Source organism: Mus pahari, chromosome 3, assembly GCF_900095145.1.
Source record: "Mus pahari chromosome 3, PAHARI_EIJ_v1.1, whole genome shotgun sequence".
NCBI lineage: Eukaryota > Metazoa > Chordata > Mammalia > Rodentia > Muridae > Mus > Mus pahari.
In genome coordinates this window covers 101,992,533-102,015,735 of record NC_034592.1, presented here as the reverse complement: position 1 = coordinate 102,015,735, position 23,203 = coordinate 101,992,533, and the positions used below count along the sequence as shown (strand labels likewise).

The 23,203-nt window shown below is 44.1% G+C and overlaps 1 protein-coding gene and 1 pseudogene across 1 annotated transcript in view; both read right to left on the bottom strand.

Moving 5' to 3' along the window:
- The window catches only part of Bub1b (BUB1 mitotic checkpoint serine/threonine kinase B), a 50,953-nt gene extending 35,850 nt beyond the window's left edge, over window positions 1-15,103 (bottom strand). Inside the window, exons 1-6 of the mRNA XM_021193355.1 lie at window positions 14,857-15,103; window positions 13,072-13,218; window positions 7,858-7,917; window positions 6,528-6,672; window positions 3,126-3,322; window positions 405-571 (exon numbers count right to left, since the gene is read on the bottom strand). Of these exons, the coding sequence (XP_021049014.1) occupies window positions 405-571; window positions 3,126-3,322; window positions 6,528-6,672; window positions 7,858-7,917; window positions 13,072-13,218; window positions 14,857-14,870 (730 nt within the window). The 5' untranslated portion in view covers window positions 14,871-15,103. The remainder of the gene's footprint in view (window positions 1-404; window positions 572-3,125; window positions 3,323-6,527; window positions 6,673-7,857; window positions 7,918-13,071; window positions 13,219-14,856) is intronic.
- Window positions 15,104-19,101: 3,998 nt separating this feature from the next.
- On the bottom strand, window positions 19,102-19,584 carry LOC110319455 (annotated as a pseudogene).
- Window positions 19,585-23,203: the final 3,619 nt, after the last annotated feature.

The window sequence follows — 23,203 nt, the reverse complement described above, 5'->3', positions numbered from 1 at the left end:
AGAGAAAAACATATTTCTGACCACCTTTTGAGTGTACAAAAGAGTAAACATTTCTGGTGCTAAACAGCTGAAAATGGTATTACCTAAATCCTCTAAGGAATTAGCACTCTTAAGCTTTATTTTGACAATACTTACTATTTTTCACATCTTTCAACTACATTTGAAAATGTCACATCTCAAGTATCGGCCTCATTCTCAGTCACAACATAAAGACTACACCACTGACCTTCCTGCACCCGATGATAATAGCTCTCTTTTGGATTTTCCTTTTGCTACCTAGTATTCAGGAAACTAGGACAGCATCCACACATGCATTTATGTGTATTTATGTGCTGCTTCTTACATAATTTGCCACCACAAGAGACTACAGGCTCTCCAAAATAACATTTGACAAGCTCACCCACCCTTCAGAGCACCTCCGACACGGCTGATGGGCGCTCTGGCCGTCTTCTTCCCTCTGCTCTTCAGCTCAGCTAGCGAGCTTCTCTGTGGCTCAGAAGGCCCCAAGGCCTCTTCCTCTTCATTCCCAAGGGCCAAGAGAGTTTGTCGTGACACTCGAGCCTGAAACTGTCTACAGCAAGACAAAAGACAACCAGCTCTCACCAGACTTTAACATTTCTAACTTGTAATGCTAACAATAAGAACAAACAAGAAAAAAAAATGTAGACCTATTTCAAGAAAACTTAATTCTCTAGGAATCAGAAGGCTAGCTTATGACATAAGGACATCCTGACTGAGTCCCTTAAAATTGAAGAGACTCTAAAAATCATCACCAGGTCGATCTGAGGACCAGCTAAGACTAGAAACTTGATGAAATTCAGTTTCTCAACAACTTTTTATTATACATCTGAAAATAAAATGTGCAGAGTTGTGTCAAGAGTAAATGAGTCCCCAAATACCATTCAGCCTGGCCAGCCAATTGTTAGAATCCTGCCGCATCTACCTCTCCCCAACACACAGTTTTTCTTACCCAAATGAAATGAGTTTACACACACAACATTTTACTTTAGCACAGATGGCAGAAACATGAAAACTAAACTTCTATGCTGTTGCTGCTACAACTTTAAAGTATCAGAAAAACAAAGAATAGATTGTAGGTGCCAAGTAGGGCACATCACAGTCACCTCCGCCTCTCTCTTTCCCAACCACTTAAATTTAAAACTCTAGCCACATAAGAAAAAGCCATGACTCTGGGAGGTTAACAAAGCAAGCGAGCTGCAGGATTGGAGTGCACACATCCTCTGCGAGCTGCAGAGGGTCAGGGTGCACATCCTGTGTCCTGTTTTCTCTTATAGTTTTGACCTCCGGAGATGGGAACTTGGGAAACCTTCAACTCCTTGAGAAACCCTACTTTTCTGGCCTACGGAGTGGGAATGGTATTCTGAGGGCCAAAACGACTAGAAGAATATTGGCGTGCCATATGCTGAAGACTAGAAACTCTTAACTCCCTCCTCTCGGCTCACTGAGCTATGGACACAGAAAGGCTTTGAGAACTGAACTATGACATAATCCTCTGCCCAAGTCTCCACGAGCCAAGCAGTATACGTAGGAGACAAATGAAAACGGCATCCCAAAGCTCTTAAAGCTCAGCCGACAATAGATCAACCATCACCGGAAGGTGAGAAAGAATTTGAGACAGCTGGAATTTGGTTACAACATCACTCACTCTCCAGAGATGAGGATCAAGCACACTATCAGAATGAATGCCCTGGAAGTAATTCATAATCCCTTGACACATATTTAAAAAAAAAAAAAGAAAGGTGACTAATTCTCAAAGGAAAAAACAAGTAACAAACACCAATATCAAGATTATCCAGACACTGATGAGATTTTAAAATAGCTATGATAACTATTAACTACAATTCATCCAATAAAAAGCAATTCTTTTCATTTTTATGTGTCTGGCTGGTATTTTGCCCGCGTTTACTTCTGTGTTCCATAGGTGTGCTTGGCGCCTGTGGAAGCCAGAGGAGAGCATCAGACCCTCTGATCCTCTAGAATAAAGCCACCTTGTTGTGCTAGAGACCACAGAAAATAGACTAGACAAACACGAAAAGTTTAATTTATACAATAGAGCTTTCCAAATTTGAAAAAGTTTACTCTGTAAGACAGTTAAAATAATAATGAATAAGGCCATAGTTCCATCCCCCAACACTTTAATTTTTGTTTTTAAATAAAAACTACTTAATTCAGGAGAAATAACTCACAAATCATACATATGTTATAAAAGACTTGTATTTAGAACATATAAAAATTTCTTTTTATTTCTTTTGTTTTGAGACAGGGTTTTTCTGTGTAACAGCCCTGGCTGTCCCAAAACTTGTTTTGTAGACCAGGCTGGCCACAAACTCACAGATGGACTTGCCTTCTCCCAAGTGCTGGGATTAAAGGTGTGTGCCACCATGCCTTACTCTGAAGAGGAATTCTTTTGTTTGTTTGTTTGTTTGTTTGTTTGTTTTCGAGACAGGGTTTCTCTGTATAGTCCTGGCTGTCCTGGAGCTCACTTTGTAGATCAGGCTGGCCTCGAACTCAGAAATCCGCCTGCCTCTGCCTCCTGAGTGCTGGGATCAAAGGTGTGCGCCACCACGCCCGGCTCTGAAGAGTAATTCTTAAAAGCACAATTAGTTAAAGGAACTAAACTCAAAACGTTACATACTGGATATTCTGTGACATCCTGGGAAATCAAAACTACAGAACTGAAGGGCAGGCGGGCGTTTGTGAGGGCTAGGGTGTTAACTATAAAGAACAGCATGGCCAGGCGTGGTGGCGCACTCGGAGGCAGAGGCAGGCGGATTTCTGAGTTCGAGGCCAGCCTGGTCTACAAAGTGAGTTCCAGGACAGCCAGGGCTACACAGAGAAATCATATCTCGAAAAACCAAAAAAAAAACCAACAACAACAACAAAAATAAAACAAACCAAAAAACCGGCATGATCGGACGGATTCGTGTTCAGGAAATGGAATCAGTCCATCCTTGAGAATGGTAAAACATGTACGCACACCTAAATGGATCTTACAGTAAGACAAGAAAGTCCTTAGTAGCCAAATAGCAATTAAGTAAATTGAATACAACAAAGCACTCTTTGGATAAATAAGCGTTAAGGCAGGCTCTGGAGAAGCAGATTACCTGTGCTGGGACTGCAGTCTGTCCAGGGGCTCAGCCTTGCGTTCAATCCCTTCCTGGAATACTAGGTCCGCTTTCTTGAAATTTTCTCTAGCTTCGTACTCTTCAGCCCATGAAATATAGAGCTGGGCAAGGGAAACGCCAATCCCTCGGCTTTGTAAATAGCTGTACATATCCAAAGGCTCACTGCACAGATGGCCCTGTGATAATGTTAAAAACAGTAACAGTTAACCAGTTTCCTTTCACTTATCAAATGCCTGTTTTGTGCCAAACAGCCACTGGGGAAGCTACATGCAATTCCTGCGTTGAAGAATATGTATAAAATACACTTGGTATAAAGACCCAAGAAAGAGAAGTGAGCAACTCGGAAGTAGGCAAGGGAACAGAAGGCTTCAACAGGAGGTGACATGTGACTTGGCCTGGACAGGAACTGGACTCTCATCAGATACAGAAGGGAAGGGAAGGGCATGCTCCTTAGGTCTGCCATAAGTGAAGATGCTGTCACAGGCCTTAAACGTCTGAAAGTAAATACATTCTGGGCTAAGAGAGTTAAAAGAAAAGGCAAGATATGGTCAAATCTGTCTGTATTTAAGAAACTTTGTAAGATCAGATATGGTGTAGAATTTTTGTTGTTTTGTTTTGGTTTTAGACAGGGTTTCTCTGTGTAGCCCTGGCTCTCCTAGAACTCACTCTGTAGACACAGGCTGGCCTGGACCTCAGAGATTCACCTGCCTCTGACCTACTGAGTGATGGGATTAAAGGTATATGCCACCACTACCTAGCTAGTGTACAAAACTTTAAAGCAGGAGGAGGAGGAGGAGAAGGAAGAGGAGGAGAAAAGAAAGAAAGAAAATAAAGAGAAAGGAAGAAAAGAAAAAAGAAAAGAAAAGAAAAGAAAAGAAAAGAAAAGAAAAGAAAAGAAAAGGAAAATCCCCATGTTTGATATATTTCTACATTTCTTAGCCGTAAGTAAAGTTTATTTCACTGTATTTTTCTTTTATATAAATTGTGTTTGTTTATGGAAACATTCTTGGCAACTTTTAAATAGTCAAACTAGTTTTACCTCTTTAACTGAAAATACTAGAAACAATTTTTTTCTTAGCTAGATTTTAGGAATTATTTATAAAACAATTCTGACTAGAAAAATTTTTTTAATAAAGAAAAAAAAGGTACAGTGTAAAGAACCCTTCAGTTACACCTTTGACTACTCTCCCAAAGAAAGAAAAAGCACAATCACTTAACATGTGCCTTGTTGCTCCAGGTACAAAGTTCAGTGACCACTAAGAATTTAACAGCTGAGCATCTAATTGTGATGGCTGTCTAGACTATAGCTTCAGATTCTCTCTCTCTCTCTCTCTCTCTCTCTCTCTCTCTCTCTCTCTCTCTCTCTCTCTCTCTCTCTCTCTCTCTCTCTCTCTCTGTGTGTGTGTGTGTGTGTGTGTGTGTGTGTGTGTGTGTGTGTAGGGTTCCCCTACACCGTGGACTGATCTTTTTCCCCACTACTAGGATTTGAACCTGGCTCTGAACCTGTCACCTGATGTAACTGATGGGAACCAAACTCTGGGGTCCTCTGGAAGAGACACAAGAGATCTATCCCCCCCCCTCTGTGTGTGTGTGTGTGTGTGTGTGTGTACATGCACATACACACAAATATTAAATATTACACAGGATAGAATGAAAGATACAAATCTTGCTAAGCCAGCAGGGAGCATAGCTTCTGCGCTAACAAATCAATGTAGTGTTCTCTGAGAACAATCCTTTGCTATAAATATAGTCCTGTAACTAGTATCTCTCAGGTAAATTCTAACTTGTCACTAGAATGTCAAAACATGCCAACATCCCACAGAAATAAGAATCACAGGACTTCTTAGACATGATTTTAGCAGTATTATTATTTTAGCTTTGCTATGTAGTCCAGGATGGCCAGGAACTCACTTTATAGCCCAAGTTAGCCTAAACTCAAGATCCTCCTGTTAAGAAAAACAGGTATGAGCCGCCACACCTGGTTTATCTGAAGTTTGACAAGTCCTCAAGAATATATTTCAGCTCTAAATTTTGTCAGTTTCAAATATCAGTATTTTATTATATAACGTGATTGCCAACAATTCTAAACACCATTCCTTTTTAAAATTTCTTTTAAGGTAAATGCAAGAAAACTAATGTCTAAGAGACCTTGGGATTATTTTATGATATAGATACGGTCATGGAGAAACTCCTCGGCATGTTTTAGATATAAAGTCAGAGCATGTCAAGAGACAGTTTTGGCTATAGTGATATCCTGGGAGAAAGATGTCTAAAGACCAGTAACACTGAAATATCACCTTTTACAGTAGAGATTCTCATAAGGGAGAGAGAGGAACTCTAGATTCACCAAGAAAGCTTGTTATATAGGTTCTTCCTCTAAGACCGTTACATGGTTCAACTATGTTTAAAACTAACAAACAAAAACCCCCTATATTCATTTAAAAAAAAAAAAAATCTACAGACTTTATGATTTTTTTTTTTTTTTTTTTTTTTTGGTTTTTCGAGACAGGGTTTCTCTGTGTAGCCCTGGCTGTTCTGGAACTCACTTTGTAGACCAGGCTGGCCTTAAACTCAGAAATCCGCCTGCCTCTGCCTCCCGAGTGCTAGGAGTAAAGGCACCCGGGTCCTTTACTTTATGATCAATGTTAAAGCACAAAGCCTCAGGATGTTATTCTGTTTTTAACAAAATCTCAAAAGTTCAATTTTACCAATAAAGACTCTGGGGCCAGATGCTGAAAGCCTGCTAGCTCAGAGTCCGGGAAAGCACCCAGATGCCCCTCCTCCACAGCCAACGTCCCAAAAGGAAAGGGAAGCTCTCCTCCTCCACACCAGTCTCAGCCCCTTCAAGCTGGATGTCCCTCCCTTCCACTTCCTGTGTGTCTCTCCATCCTCTCTCCTGACTCCCTCCCACTCGATCATTTTTTCTAGGTTCACGCCCTGTCAACTGCTTGCTCCTCCTCTTGACCTACTGTTGACTTTATTCAATACTGTTTACTTCATTTAATAATGTTTACAATAAAGAAAAAGTTCTTGGATTAAAGGTGTGTGCTGGGGTTAAGCCACACCACAACTAGAAACAGGTTTTTCCAGTACACAATCTTTCAGTGCAATCAAATATCCTACAACATTTTTGGATTAGTGTGTGCCAGGGCTGAACCACACAACTAGAAACAGGCTTTCCTAGTAAGTAACACAATCTCAGGGTTTACAGTGTGATCAAATAAATATCCTGCAACAATGTTATATTTAAATCTTTAAGTCAAAGCAACTCAATAGATACAAATACTTATTAATCATTACTGGCTAAATGACTCCACTTTTGCCTTTTAATTAGATACCTCTATAGGAAAACTGTCAATTTAATATTCTGGTGACACTCACCAATTTGATCCAGAGACTGAGAAACCGGGGGTCACTATAATAGCGCTTCTCTCCTTGGAGTGCTTCTATAGCTCTCTCTAGTAACGTTGACATGTTACTCTCTTTCCCGCCTTGAGGGTAGTTCTGCTCTGTCCAATTAATATATCTGAATGAGAAGAGAAGGAAAAGGACATTATTTGCACTGATGTATACTTTTGCTTTGGTTCTAAGGCTCACTCTGAATGGCTTTTTTGCTTTTGTCTTTGCATCTCACTATATAGCCCTGGCTGGCCTGTACCCAACCATGTGGACCAGGATGGACTCAACTCAAAGGGATTCCCCTGCCCTTACCTCCGGAATGCTTAGATTAACGGCATGTCCCACCACACCCATCTATTCTGGATTTACTTATTTTACTATTTGTGTGTATGTATGTTTAGATACAACATTGTGCAGTGCCATTAGAGGCCAAAAGAGGGCATCAGATCCCTCAGGATGGAGTTCTGTAGGGCTGTAAACTGCTATATGAGCGCTAGGAACCTAACCCAATCCTCTGGAAGAACAGCCAGTGCTTTTAACAGATGAGCAATTGCTCAGGCCCTCTATCCTGGATTTCTTTATAAAGATTTTTCATTTGTTTTATGTATATGAGTATGCTGTAGCTGTCTTCAGACACACCAGAAGAGGGACACAGATTTATGTTACCTTAATTTCCATGATGTTTTTATAATAACAGAAAAAAAGTCTTTTTTTAAATTAATTTATTTATTTTGTATATATGAGTACACTGTTGCTGACTTCAGAAATACTGGAAGAGGGCATCAGATCCCATTACAGATGGTTGTGAGCCACCATGTGGTTGCTGGGAATTGAACTCAGGATCTCTGGAAGAGCAGTTAGTGCTCTTAACCACTGAGTCATCTCTCCAGTCCCCTCTAGTCTAGATTTTTAAGCAGAAGTATTTAACATATTCAAAGTATGTTTCTTTAGAAGTTCCCAAAAACATGTGCGGATCCTCTCTCTCTCAAGCTTTCTTGAAGCACTTGTAACAATACTCTAAGGAAAGAGTCAGTAACACGCCTTCATGCTGTACCGTGCTCCAGCCTTAAGCACTTCAGGGAAGCTGTGTTTAACTACTCTACAGCCCTTCCTTAGCAGATGTAAAGCTCTGGGCGCTATGCACAGCCCTGCACAACAACACCTTGGCTAGAAAACTACCATGGCTGTTCTGGAATGTTCTGCCAAACAGTACGGTCTGCTCCACCCACCACGCCATATCCCTCTATCTGAGAAATGAGGCAACAACACTCATCTGTGAATGTCTGTTCTTCTCTCCATATAACATCCTCACCTGTCCCAAACATCCAGAGGGTCATCTCCAGAGTAAAAGCGGATTTCAGATTCAAATGCCCTGGAATTGAAACCGAGTATGTTAGCACATGCAGTTCTGACAGCCCCAGGAAATAGGTCTCCTTCCTATTTCTATTTACTTCTCAATGAGTTCATAGTGACTTAAGTAACTAGAGTTTGAGAATTTGTTAAATAGAAAAAGAATAGATGGGTTTTAACTCAGTGGTATAGTACTCAAGACCCTAGTAGATTCTGAAGCCAGCTTTAAAAAAAAGGACAAAAATCACACCAAATTAATTAAGTAATACTGTTCGGGCTAGAGAGATGACTCAGCACTTGAGAGTGCTGTCTCTGCTACTTTCTGTTGCTGTGATAAGACACCATGACCAAGGCCACTAACAGAAGAGTTTACTGGGGGCGGTTAGAGTCCATGACCACCATGGCAGGGAGCATGGCAGCAGGCACAGCTAGAGCGAGCCTAACTGAGTCTATGGTATTGATCTATAAGCACCAGGCGGACAGGGCCAACTGGGCCTGGTGTGAGCTTTTGAAACCTCAAAGACCACCCCCAATAACACTCTAACAAGGACACAGCTCCTAGTCCTTCCCAAACCAGTCAACCAACTGGAGACCAAGTCTGTTCTGCTTGCTCTTGCAGACTACCTAAGTTTGAGTCCAAGCACCCACACCAGGTGGCTCACAGCTACCCACAGCTTTATTTATGTATGAGTGTCTGCTTACATGTATGTATGGGTGCTACATGTATGCAGTGCCCAAGGAGGCAGGAAGAACATGAGAAAAGTACAGTTGCCTGTGAGCTGCCTGTGAGCTGCCATGAGTGGCTGGGAACCAAATCTGAATCCAGTGCAAACACAGTAAGTCCTCTTAACCACTAAGCCCTCTCTCCAGCCCCACCCTTCCAAAAATAAGATCTTTCAAAACAAAACAAAACCCATAGCACCCAAGTTCAGCTCTCGGTACCCACATCAGGTGGACCAATCACCTAGAACTCACATGTGCATACCAAAATACACATAAATATCAATTTTAAATAATAAAAAAAAAATCTTAAGTTGTTGTGATGCACTGTGTGAAGGTTGTCTTTATACTATTCAATTGTTAATTCTGTACTGGCAGAAAGCTAAATACTGGCTGGATTTTGACATTGTCGTTCTTCTTATGGGTTACCACTTGCCTCAGTATTTTGTAAACAAACAAACAAACAAAATAATTGCTCACTCTGTCTTAATTGGCTTAATAAAAATCTGGCAGCCAATAGCTAAGTAGGAAGGGAGGGCAGAACTTGCAGGCAGAGACAGGGACTGAGAGAGACAGGAAAGATTTGCCAGCGGAGGAGAAACTAGAATAGTCAGGTTAACTAAGTTAGATGAGGTAGCCTAAGCTAATAGAAAAGTGAGGTAGCCTAAGTTACAATAAAAATGCATGAGTCTGTGTCACTATTCATCTACTGGTGGGTCCAAGACAGTCCAGCAATGTTAAATACATAAAAAGAATAGATCAGATTGTGAGCTGTGTGGTGGTGCAGGCTTCCTCTAACACCAGAACTCAAAGCAGAGGCAGGGGGATCTCTCTGAGTTTGAGGACAGCTTGATTTACACAGTGAGTTCCAGGCTGGCCAGGGCTCTCCATGAAGGCTTATTAAAAATAAACAAAACCTAGCTCTACAGTCATCAGCTCAGACACTAGAGAGCTACTTCTCTGCTTTCTGATTCTTCACCTATAAAATGGGAAACATAATATTACTTATTAGGTTTGTTTATATACATATATTTAAAGGTTTCTGCTTGTTTTGGAGACAGGGTTTTTCTTTGTAGACCAGGCTGGCCTAAAAAAAAAAAAAAAAAAAAAAAAAAAAAAAAAATCACAGAAATCTGCCTTTCTCTGCCTCCCAAGTGCTAGGACTAAAGGCATGCACCACCACTTGGGTAAAAACTTATTTTTAATAGTACTTGTCTGTGTGGGTATGTGCATATAGGTGCCCATGGAGGTCAGAAGAAAGAATGTCTATCAGCTTTGGTTAGAAACGCTTCTTTTTGTAGTGGGGGACCATGAAGGCAGAGACTCATAACTGGTCAAAGCCCGAGAATAAGCAACTGTTGAGTGCACAGCTCTAAATGGGACATCTGTATCTCCCCCTCCAAGGCTCAGGGAACATCACAAGGAGAGGGTGGAAAGAGATGAACAGAGAAAAGCATCATAAAACACTGTTTCCTGGACACAGCATGGCTATTCCCCACAGCAGCTGTGGATGCCTGCACAGACCTGAACAAGGAAGGGTCGATGGTCAGAGAGATGGCTCAGCGGGCAGGGGTGCTTGCGGCGAGGCCTGAGGACATGAGTGGGATCCCAGAACCCACATGGTAGGAGAGTACCCCATGATTCATGGAAGCAACCCTAGTTCAACTCAGTGGGACACACGCACACACACACAAACCTACAACCCAACAAAACAACAAAAAATGCTATGAAAATAGGAACGGTTCTTGTTGGGAATAAAGAAAAGTTGGGCAGGAATCAGAGGGGAATAAGAGGGTAAAGGGGAGGGTGTGAAAATTACCAAGATAATTATATAAACATATGAAAGTTGTCAAGTAAAAATATATAAATAATAAGTATTGTAAAGAAAACTTTACTTCCAACTGAGTTCAAATCCCAGCAACCACATGGTAGCGCACAAACATCCATAATGAGATCTGACACCCTCTAAAGACAGCTACAGTGTACTTACATATAATAATAATTAAATCTTTGGGCCTGAGCAGGCAGAGGTCCCGAGTTCAATTCCCAGCAACCACATGATGGCTCACAACCATCTGTACAGCTACAGTGTACTCATATACATAAAATAAATAAATAAAACTTTAAAAAAGAAAAAGAAAGAAAATTTTTTTTAAAAATTTATTTATTTTATTTATATGAGTACACTGTAACTGTCCTTAGACACACCAGAAGAGGGCATCAGATCTCATTACGGGTGGTTGTGAGCCACCATGTGGTTGCTGGGAATTGAACTCGGAACCTCTGGAAGAGCAGTCAGTGCTCTAACCTGAAAGAAAACTTTAATCTGGGTGTCGTGGCGGGTGTAAGCCTTTAATCCCATCTTTCTTTGTGAGTTTGAGACCATCTTGGTCTACAGAGCAAGCTCCAGGACAGCCAAGGCTACAGAGAAAAAAAACTGTCTCAAAAAAACCAAAACCAACCAAACAACCAACCAACAGAAAGCCCTTTAAAATAGTAATAATAAAATAGCCAAGGTGTCATATGTCTATAACTGTAATTGTTGCACAAGACAGGCTGAAAGTTCAAGGCCAGTCTGGTTACCACAATGAGTTCAAGGACAGCCTAGGATACTTGGAGAAGTCCTGTCCAAAACAACAGATAAACAAATAAAACCGTTCCTGACACAAAAGAATTATACCTCTAATTAAAAAAGGCCAAGTATACACATGAGAAAACAACAACAATCAACAATACAAAACGGGCACGGCTCCTGCCAAGAACAGACGCGGGTGCTTCACGAAGAGGGGAGAAGGACTGAGGAGAATGAGGGAACTTCCTAAAGTAAGATTTTATGGCGAGATGCACTCACTGTCTTACAGCACACTCAAAGATCTGAGCACTCACTGTACCCAAATTATACTCCAAAGACATTCACACCACTATGCAGATAGCTCAGTGGTACACCCTGGGGCCCGTTCCTGAAGGCAGGAGAGAGCTGGAGAGATGGCTCAAGGCTTACAAGCACACTGTTCTTGCAGAGAACACCGCGCTAGGCAGCTCACATCAGCCCTAAACTCCGGCTCTGGAGGATCAAAATAAGAGTCATTCAGATGAGTTTTTGTAACATTAACCAAAATGGGGAAATAGAAAAAGGAAGGTCATTTAGGAATGAAGAGATGTGTTCTCTGGCAACAGAATTACATCCAGATAAACCTGTCATCATTGAAATCAACCTATGTGAAAAAGCATTAGCTACATCCTGCCAGGTGCCACAACTTAGCAACACAACACACTGCACATGGCTCAGCCTCAGAGACTCAGGGTCACTGGGTACTACGGCTGTCCGCAGCTGCCCATCATCTCAAGGCAGCCCTCCTGCATATCCATTATCCTTGAAAAGATCACATGTCAAAGTATGATTTCAATCAAATGAATATAGCTTTTCACACGCCCAGAGCCTTACAATCATAAGCTGAATCTTCTCAAGCTCGGGGCTGTCTACACACCACAGTAGTAGACACTGAGAAGGCAAGAAATGTCGACGGTAATTGTAAAAGCAAAAGTGAGGGCAGAGACGGGGATGAGACATGGCAGGAGCGGACAGCAGGAGAGTCAGACAAGAAGAGAGTCCAGTACAGGACCAAGCTCCAGGCACCAGAGCAAGCGCTAAGAATAAAATAAAGGCACAGTGGCACATGGCGTCATCCCAGCACTCAGGAAGCAAAGGCAGATGGTTCTCCGAGTGCAAGGCCACCCTAGAACTTCACAGTGAGTTCTAGGCCAGCCAGGGTTACAGAAAGAGTCAATCTCAAAAAACCAAAAACAAAGAGCTGGCTCAGTGGTTAAGAGCACCGACGGCTCTTCCGGAAGGTCCTGAGTTCAAATCCTAGCAACCACATGGTGGCTCACAACTATCCGTAATGAGATCACATCCTCTTCCGGTGCATCTGAAAACAGCTACAGTGTACTTAGATATAATAATAAATAAATCTTTAAAACAAAAAAACAAAAAGCAGAATGCTACCGTCTATAGCAAAACCATAAAAACACCATTCTCAAAGATCTAATTCAATGAGTATGGTTACACTTTACATTTTAGTCTGAAATAAATACTATCTCATGCAATCAGAAAACTGGGAGAACAGATCCCCATAATCTCACTGAAGAGTATTCCTCAGGGCAGTGGTTCTCAGCCTGTGGGCTGCAACCCCTTTGGGAGTCAAAGGACCTTTTCACAGGGTTGCATATCAGGTATCTTATAATCAGATACATGACAGCAGCAAAATCACAGTTATGAATTAGCAAAGTATTTTATGGTTGGGGGGCTGTCACCACAACATGAGGAACTGTATTAAAGGGTCACAGCATTGGGAAGGTTGAGCGCCGCTGCCTTAAGGCCTTCGGCAGCTTCACGCCATGCTGCCTATCACACCAGGGACTTACAAACTGAACACAAAGCATCCCCACTACCTACCATTTCTGCTGCTGCAGAGCAGTGTGGCCGGCCGATTCCTGCTTTGCCAAAGCTCCCTGAAGTGTGGACATGACCCGCCCGTGCCGTAAGGGCTGAACGTTTTCTTTACTCAGCTCCCACTCATCTCCCTCCAGGCACATGGCTTCACTGGGAAGAAGGAGACAGAAATGAAGCCCACACCAACAGTGTTACAGCACAGCACTGTGATACCATCTTCAGAGAGGGGACTTCTGCGCTCTTTGGGGTTGGACGCAGCTGGTTCACCGGGAGCGTCATTATTCTCTTCAGCTTCGGAGCCTATCCCACGCTCTACAAGTAAATGCTCAACAGAAGAGAGAACTTGCCAAGGGTGTTGGTGACAGTATTGTACGAACAAAGTTAAAGCCAGGAAAAATAATTTTTTTTAAAGCATCTTAAGTTTAGCAAAGTCAATTTAAGAAAAAAAAAAGCTAGCAGCTTTATGTCTGACATGTTTCACAAGGGTTCCAGTGACAATGAGACACCAGCAAGCAGCATCCACTCCTGTTTCTAAATATGTACATGATTAGCTCCTAAAAAAAATGTATTTATTCTCTCCCCCTCCCCCCCCCTGTGTGTGTGTGTGTGTGTGTGTGTGTGTGTAAGTCAGACGACAACTTTAGGGTGTTGTTTCTCTCCTTCCACCACGGGGGTGCGGGAGGGGGGGAGGGGTGACCAAACAGGTCCCCAGTCTTGGTAGCAATCATCTCTATCCACAGAGCCATCTCTTATGTCCATGACTAGTTCCTTCTGGTTTGGACCCAAATACCATCTCATCAGTGAGGCCTCTGTTCAAATCTCCCTCTGCCCCACTCCCGCACCCCCAAGCCTCATTGCTGGGTGATGAACTAAGGCCTTATGTACCTTGAACAAGTGCCTTTCCTGAGTCACATGTCCAAACCTTTCTGAAACTGCACTAGTTTTACCTCCAATGCCGTCTTCTCTTGCTTTACACTTTTTAATACTGATTCTGATTTTAAACGTGTTTTATTGCCCCCACATACACACATTCCTCCCCAGAACTTAAGCTTCACAAAGGTTGGGATTTTGTGTCTTTTACTGTTCACCTTCAGTGCTCAAAATGGTAGTCAATAAATTCTCTTCCATGAATGACAGCTTATGATAGGGCAATGACCCAATTATTATGAGTTTCATCTTTGAAATACATATTAAATTCTAACCTAGAAAAACCGCTCTATATTTTTTTAAGATTTATTTATTTATTATATTTAAGTACACTGTAGCTGTCTTCAGACACTCCAGAAGAGGGAGTCAGCTTTTGTTATAGAGGGTTGTGAGCCACCATGTGGTTGCTGGGATTTGAACTCCGGACCTTCTGAAGAGCAGTCGGGTGCTCTTACTACTGAGCCATCTCACCAGCCCACCGCTCTATATTTTATGGATGAGGAAAAACTGCAAGTGCTGCTAGCAAAATGAGAACACCTAGTAGTTGAAAACAGGTACTTTACAAGTATCTTGGATCCTCCCAGAACTCCATAAAACAGCATTAATATCCGCGTGACCCCCCCTCCCCATATTAACAAGTTCAAGGTCAAATAAAAAAAAAAAAAAAAAAAACGGCTGAGGTGAACTTCAAATCCTGACCACAAGGCAAATTCCAAACTCTCGCAGCTTTGCCCCTTGGCTGGATGCAGGGCTCCACGCCGTTGGGAAGGGGGTTTGGGGAGACCTGCTCTTTGCCGACCTCCTCGATCCTCCCCTCGCCAGCCGAGCACCCAGCTGCAGCAACTTGTGTCCGGTCCTTACCTCGCCTCCGCCATCCTGCATTACCAGTTCTTGCTCTCGCCCTTCTGCAGACCTTTATCCTCCGAGAGTCTGAGCTCCGCTCAACCTTCAGCTGGCTCTGGAGCTGCGAAGACCGTCACCCCGTGCTCCTACACAAAATCACGCACCCGATTCCTTCTCACAGTAGCCACCTCACGCCCCATCACGCACGGGCCGCCAAGTTTCAAATTTAACGTCTCTTGACGCAGACGTAGCCTCGCCGCTCCCCGCCCTCGCTCCTCCCAAAGCATTCTGGGGATTGTAGTGTATCCCGGGTTTAAGCCCGCGCTGCGCGAATCATAATGGGAGTTGTAGTTTCAGGGTTGAGGTGCTAGGACCAATGGTTCGGATTTGCTCTGTGTTTCCTTTCTAAGGCAAGCCTTCGAACCCAGGGAGGGACACTTTATTAACAAGAGGTTCTTTGATGTTTTCAGTTTCATAACGCGCCTTTGAGTATATTGCTCTCTGGGTTGCTCCGAACAATTAACTGTACTACCCCTAGGTCTTGTCTGCCCCCCAGGTCTTAACACCTGTCCAGGGGTCCTTAAGCCGCTCTCACACAGATGTTTCCTGTGGAAAGATTGTGTTCTTGTTTTTTTTTTCTCTTTACACAAGACCTGGTTTAGCACTGCACTTCCTTTCCCCCAGCAAGCCCTTTGACCTCTACAACTTCTCAACTTTGACTAACTTCCTTTAAACTCTCTTGGAAGTGTACCATTTGTTCTCTCATGCAGCCTACCAGATGTCCTGTAAACTACGATAGAACACAGAATACAAACAGGGTAAGCCCTTTGCCTGTCTCACCGGGACTAAAGGCTTGGTGGTACAGACCTATATCCCAGCTACTCTGGAGACTGAGATAGGAGGACCAAGACTTCAAGACCATCCAAGGCAACTTAGTGGGCCCCTTACCTCACAATAAAAGGTTTGCATTTGTTTTTTTGTTTGGTTTAGTTTGTTTTCTTGTTGTTGTTGTTGTTTTTCAAAACAAGGGTTCTCTGTGTAGCCTTGGCTGTCCTGGAACTTGCTCTGTAGATCAGGCTATAAAAGTAACTTTTATTCTCCTGTTGTGATTGTTGTCTGGGGGGCTTACTGCCTCCATCTGCTAACCTAGACCCACTCGTAGAAACTTCTAGCCTCCATAAGATCTAATCTAGGTCAGCCTCTCAGATTTGTTGAATAAGCTCACCCTTTCCAGCTCTTTCTGAACTCTACCTGGCTGGTTCAACTCAGCTGTTCTGGCTCAAACTCCTCTCCCAGCTGACTGACTCAATCTGGCTTCTCTCTCAGCCTCTGACTGAATTGCTCTGCTTGGCCTCACACTAATTCTGGAAATCTGTTCTAACTTACTGGCCCCTCATTCTCTGGCTCGTTCTCTTTTCATCCTGCCTCTGTGAAACTCTCCTGGTAAACCTGCCTCCCTCTCCCCCTCTGTGCTTCTCTGCACTCCCTCTCAACTCTACTGCACAGCTCTCCATGACCTCTGCCCTCTGCTGTATCCTGTGCTACACTCTCTTCTTTACTGTACTGTCTCTCCCTTATGTAGCTTCCCCTCCCTCTCTCTCCTCCTTAGAGGTGTACATCGCCTATTCTGTCAAATCTTTCTCCATTTGTATGTGTGGTGGGGGTGTGTACAAACAAACAAGTAATTTCAGGGCATCAATACCCAGACCAGAAACAGATAAATTAGTCATTTGAACATATAGCTTCCAACTAGGCTCTGGAATAGAGAGGGAAGCCATGGGAATTTCTCTACAGAAGACAGTGAACCTGGGGGAAAGGATGAGTTGGCACAATCTACTCATCAGAACAAACCAAGTTCTGAAGCAACTGAAGTGTGTCTGTGGTAGATTTCCACCTTTCTATTTCCACCATTATCCAGTGTGTTTCCTCACTCAGCTCCCCCCTCTTAGGCCTCCATGCTGCCCCATCAAAAAGTGCCAGATTATACTCCACTTTCTCCTAACCATCATATAGAAAACAGGGCTAAATGGTGATGAGATGTGCCTGACAGGGTTTTAAGATACCAATACATGTTATAGGAGACTAGAGATGTAGTGTCTGGCTGGTTCTGAAATGCTGGGTTTTGGGGACAGCTCCCCGAGGACTTTGGGGACAGCTCCCCGAGGACTTTGGGGACAGCTCCCCGAGGACGTCATCTATCAGATTGCACCTGGAATCTTTTTTTCGAGACAGGGTTTCTCTGTGTAGCCCTGGCTGTCCTGGAGCTCACTTTGTAGACCAGGCTGGCCTCGAACTCAGAAATCCGCCTGCCTCTGCCTGCTAAGTGCTGGGATTAAAGGCGTGCGCCACCACGCCCGGCTTGCACCTTGAATCTTTAAGGACGTCAGTATTCCTGATGCACAGGTAGGAAATGTCACAACTCAATAGCTTAAAATGACACAAACTCATTCCATTGCGTTCTGGTCTATGGAGAAGAAGTTTGGCACGGGTTCTCTGGGTTGACTGAGGCTTGGGGAATTCTGCCTTGTTTTCTTTTTCTTTTTTTTTTTTTTTTTCCTTAGTTTTAGGAAACTTTTTGTTTGTTTGTTTTTAGATTTATTTATTTATTATATGTAAGCACACTGTAGCTGTCTTCAGACACTCCAGAAGAGGGAGTCAGGTCTTGTTACAGATGGTTGTAAGCCACCATGTGGTTGCTGGGATTTGAACTCCAGACCTTCGGAAGAACAGTCGGGTGCTCTTACCCACTGAGCCATCTCACCAGCCCCTCTGCCTTGTTTTCTAGAGCTGCTGTGGGAGAGTGTTTCTCCTTCAAGAGTTTTCTAGAGGCTTCCCTGTCACCCCTGGCTCATGCTTCCCTCTTTTTCCTCAGAGCTCGGGATCCAGCATCTCTTCAGCCAGACTTCCGGCATGACTTACCTTTCTCTGATCACAGTCAGGAAATTGTCTCTGTTTTTAAAGGCTCATGACCTCAGATGGGGCTCACCTGGAGAAATCAGCAGAAACTTTTCACCTCTCAATGTAATCATATCTTTTATTTGCCTGGAGTAATTGTCTCTGAGGCTTACTGCCTCCGTCTGCTAGTCCTACTGCTAGGCCTAGTCCTGGAAGCTTTAACCTCCATATAATCTAAGCCTAGAAAGTTTTCAAGCTCTGACAATTAATGATGAAGAAGTTCATCTTTTCTAGCTCTTCCTAAACTCTGGCTAGTTGGTCAACTCAACTGCTCTGGCTTAAAACTCCTGTCTAAGCTGACTGATTCAATCTGGCTTCTTAAAACTCCTGTCTAAGCTGACTGACTCAATCTGGCTCCTCTCTTGGTCTCTTCCTGAATTGCTCTGCTTGGCCTCATACTGCCTGTGGCAATGTATTCTAATGTTCTGGCTCCTTCCCATTCTCTGGCTTGTTCTCTTTCTGCAACCTGTCTCCCTATAACTGTCATGGAAAACTCCCTCCTTCTTTCCTCCTTCCTCTCTGTGCTGCTCTCTCTTAAGTGGCTTCCCTTTCCTCTCTTCATGAGAGTTGGGCATATTCTATTCTGCCAAATCTTCCTCTGATTCGTCACTTTGTCTGCCACTCAATTAGACGTCACTTTCAATCAAAGATGCTTCTTTCTTTCTTTCTTTCTTTCTTTCTTTTCCATATTAAACTTATAGTTTTATTCAGGTTTGATTTTTAACAAATGTGTCAGGGAGAGAGCCCACAGGAAAGGGTAAAGCTCATGGGGGCAAGGCCTTCCCAGATGCCTGAGGAGGGATCATGTCCCCTCCTCTTCTTACTGCCCCTAAAGGGGTTTGGGAAGAGACACAGGCAGGGAAGGGGGCTGGTCCCAGTCTGTATATTGGTGCTGGGGGTGAAAGACAATGGAGAACAGAGGACCAGATTGAGGATGAGTGGGCTAAAGGGCACAAGACCATTTGCCAGAATCCAGCTTTCTGATTCCAAATTGAATGAAAAAGAAAAAAAAGGAGAGGGAAACCTAAATCACACGCAGTACCCAACTCCCTCTCCCCCTATCAGGGCTGCGAGAGAAGAGGCAGGGAGTTTCACCAAGGCCATGGCTCCCTCAATCCTGGCCAAGGGAGCGAGGTGGCGGTCAGGGTCTTCCCAACAGTTTGAAGAGGTGAAGAAAACCAAAATAAAACAAAAAATAAATTGAATAGGAGTGCAGCCAAGGGCCCAGCCAGAGCAGAACCTGGCTGGGGGAGGAGCCTCTGGAGGCTCATGGATCACTGCCTCCACCACCGCCATCCTGGAAGCCAGTTATTTTGCCATGGCCTTGATTGCAACCACTGCTGCCTCCTGTCATGGCAGACAGCACTGTGATCCGTATCTCTTCTCCACACTCTTCTGCTCTGTCTCCTTGCCAAGGACTCCCTCAGGCAGACAAAGGTCCTCTCATACCTCCTCACTGTTCTGGAGCAGGGATAGGTACCCATCCTGGATGCCAATCAGCTGGAAGTCATTCCTTTTGATGTTGGGGACAGCCATAATATGAGTCAACGGGCAGATATCTTCCTATTTCTTCCCAGTAAAAATGTCAATGCCAACCAGATGCTGCGAGTATCTGGCATGGCTATGCTTGCCAGTCTTCGAAGTAGACATCTTGACAATTTTACATGGATGGCCTTTGAGCACCACAGAACCAGTCTCACCTAATGCTGAGCACTGCATTGGGAAGGTGACTGAGACCCCCACATGTCCCGTCTTGAAGTCCAAATCACCTGCCATTTTAAGAGGCTTTGATTCCAAATCTGACTGGACGTCTCACTTCACATGAAGGATGAGGAATGAGCTCCAGAGGCCCATGAGGCTGGGGAGCACTAACATTTGCCAGCAACGGGCCCTCATGTAGCCACACAGCGCCGGCTCTCAATGGCACAGGAACCTTTGCCCTGTCTGGGCCGATCTGGCCCCTGGCCCTTGCCCCCGGCATGGCCACTTGGCGGCCTCTCCAGTGTGGCGGCCTCACAGCTCGCCCAGGGATGCTTCTTTCTACAAACTAGCTTTACTTTCATTGTTTTGGATTAAAGATGTATACTAAGGGCGTGTCTTTATTCCAGCCAGAGGGATTAAGTGTATGTGCTAGGGACTAACACATACCACAACTAGAAAAAGGTTTTTCAGTTAATAGCATAATCTCAGGGTTCACGGTGTGATCAAATATCATGCAACACCCCAATTCTAAACCCTAATCACATCTGCCAGCTCCCTTGGACACTATAAGCTGATATACTCACAGGAGCCGTTTGAAGAGTCATTATTCTACCAACCTCAGGTTGAAAATTACATTGGTATTTGTGGCGGTTCGAATGCGTTTGGCCTCCTTAGATTCATGTGTTTGAATGCTTGGCCATGGGGAGTGGCACTGTTAGGAGGTGTGGCCTTATTGGAGGAAGTGTGTCACTGTGTAGGTGGGTCTTGAGGTCTCCCATGCTCAGGCTCAACCCAGTGTGGAAGACGGTTTCCTCCTGGCTGCTTGCAGGAGAGTCTCCTTTTGCGGCCTTGGGGCAAGATCTAGAACGCTTGGCTCCTCCAGCCACCAGCACCTAGTCTGCCTTTGTGCGGCCATGCTTTCCACCATGATGACAACCGAACTAAACTCGTGAAACTATAAGCCAGCTCCCGTTAAATGACTGCCTTTATAAGCGACACCTTAGTTGTGGTGTCTCCTCACAGCAACAAAACCGTCACTGAGACAGTACCTCTAGAATACTTTAATCATAAAGAAACTTCTCCAGGCTTCTTCTTTCAGGATGGATTTGGAAATGTGCTACTTAACATATTGCCCCCTCCAGGGCATTTTCCATTTTAACAGGGAGGTTTGATAGAAGAAAATTCAGGCCAGGAATACTGGTGTTTGCGTTTAGTCCAATGATCTGGGAGGCAGAGGCAGGTAGAGCCTTCCTTCCAAGTTTGAGATCAGCCTGGTCTACACAGACAGTTCCGAGCTGCATAATGAAACCCGATTTTTTTTTTTTTTTAAACTGGTAGAATTTCAAGCATAATGGCAATGCTGTCAGCCTGGGACTGTCCTAGCAAGCTTCTTAATTTCTTGCATTTATTTACTCTTGTCAAAGCCATATTGAGTGGCTCTTGGATGGATTCAGTGGTTGTATATGGTCTATTCCGTGTTGTGAGAGTGTGACTCTGCAGTGGCAGATTGCCTGGTTTTGCCTTGCTTTCGTGGGCTATACAAAATCGGCTTTGGCATGACAAGTTGTCCTAAGATGGGAAGACTCGGGGTCCAGGGTCAGAGTCCAATCCAGGGCATCCCTGGATTGACTGTTTACTGGACAATCACAAGAGGAGAGTGGTTGGGGATTGATTCTAATGCTTTGTCTTAATTTAGCTCCTAGAATCACATGGGATGTTCAGACGCTAAAGGAAGCCTGGCCCCAGTTGACTCTGATTGGAAAATAAAATTGCCAAAGGCTAATGGCTGGGCCAGGTGAAAGAGGCAGAACTTTTAGATTGCATGGGCAAGGAACTGAGGGAGGAGAGGAAGCGAATCTCTAGGACTCAGAGGGAGATCAGAGGGTCAGATTTAAGCACTGCAGGAGGGAAACCATCCTACAATGTAGATGGAAAGAGAATGTGGCCTGTAGTGTGGAGTTTTTGCTACACCATTTTGAGCTCCCAGCGAGTCTCAGGAGCACACCTGTCCAGGAGCTATCTCAAATTTGCAGATAGAAACACCACACGCACACACACACACCAGTTAATCTTGAAATGTCTTGGCTGATCCAATGACTGGGCATTTGTAAATCTTCTGGCACTACTCAAGGCCCAGTCAGGGAAGTGACCAGAGGCCACTTTACCCCAAAACTTCCATGGCTGGTTGGCTTTATCTCCTCCACTACTGCATCTCCTTCTACTCTCCCCCAAGTCTTCTGATTCTCTTCCTCTCCCTAGCCTTCAGGAACCTGGAAGTCCCTCCTCTTTCCATCCAGCCAATGGCCACTGCCATCTTTATTGATAGATCAAAAAACAACTGGGGGTGAGGACCTTCAGCATAAGTAAACACAGAAGATCAAAGCATCCAGAACCAAGGCCCTACAGTGGGGGTGAGGGGGTTGGGGGAGCACTGCCCAGAAGGTAACAGAACAGCAAAGATAAAATAGAGATTTAGAAGAAGTTAAGCCAGAACTAACAGAGAGAAATGTATGCTAGTCATGAAGAGGATTAGAAATGCCCAACCATTGAACTAGGCAAGGCATATCAAAATTAGCTGGTGTGTGTGTGTGTTTCATTTGCAAATCCAGAGAGCTCTTGGGCAGGTGTGCATGCACAACCCACTCTTAGCCAAAGTGATTTAACCACTCCATTGCTACAGAGTCTCTCTGGAGGTAGAAGTGGGGGGGGGGGCAGAGCTATGGATACTGAAACTGTTCAAAATCAGTAAATCCTGCACCTGGGAAAGCAGTGATACTCTGGGCCTTTACCCTGACAACAGATCAGCCAATCAGAACAGCGGAGAGTTGTTGAAGGTTCCAATGATTAGGTGTCTTGAGGTGGGAGAACCAATGAGACAGAGGTATAATGAGTCAACCTACTTATTGCCAAGAAGAAAGGAAGTGGTGGATGGAAAAGCACACTGGCGCAGGACTGAGGGCTGCTGGCTGCTGCCCAGCTGTGTCTCCATCATAGCTGTTGCTGACAGGGGACTAGGGAACTCTCCACAAAAACCTGGGGTTTTCTCATCGGTACAGTGGAAACTCCTTTCTAGACCATACTTCTGCTTTTCTGCAGAAGTACCCTACTTTCACGATCTCAACATTGGAAATCGCTTGACTCCAAATTTCCACTGATATATGCAATAAATGTCTCTGCAGAACAGGGAGGTACCAGTTATTAACTTTCCAACATCTGGCAGAAGAGGACCAAAAAGTCAGAACAGACCACAGGCTGAGAATATGCAAAGCCATAGGGGAGGGTTGTAAAGAAAAATCGCAGCCTTTAATCTGAACAGTTGGTGTGATGGTTTGTATATGCTTGGCTCAGGGAGTGACACTATTAGTAGGTGTGGCCCTGATGGAGTAGGTGTGGCCTTGTTGGAGTAGATGTGTCTCTGTTGATGTGGGTTTTCAGACCTTCATCCTAGCTGCCTGGAAGCCAGTATTCTGCTAGCAGCCTTCAGATGTAGAACTCTCAGCTTCTCCTGTGTCATGCCTGCCTGGATGCTGCCATGTTCTCACCGTGATGATAATGGACTAAAGCTCTGAATCTGTAAGCCAGCCCTAATTAAATGTTGTCCTTACAAGAGTTGCCTTGGTGGTGGTGCATGCCTTTAAACTCAGCACTCGGGAGGCAGAGGCAGGCGGATTTCTGAGTTCGAGGCCAGCCTGGTCTACAAAGTGAGTTC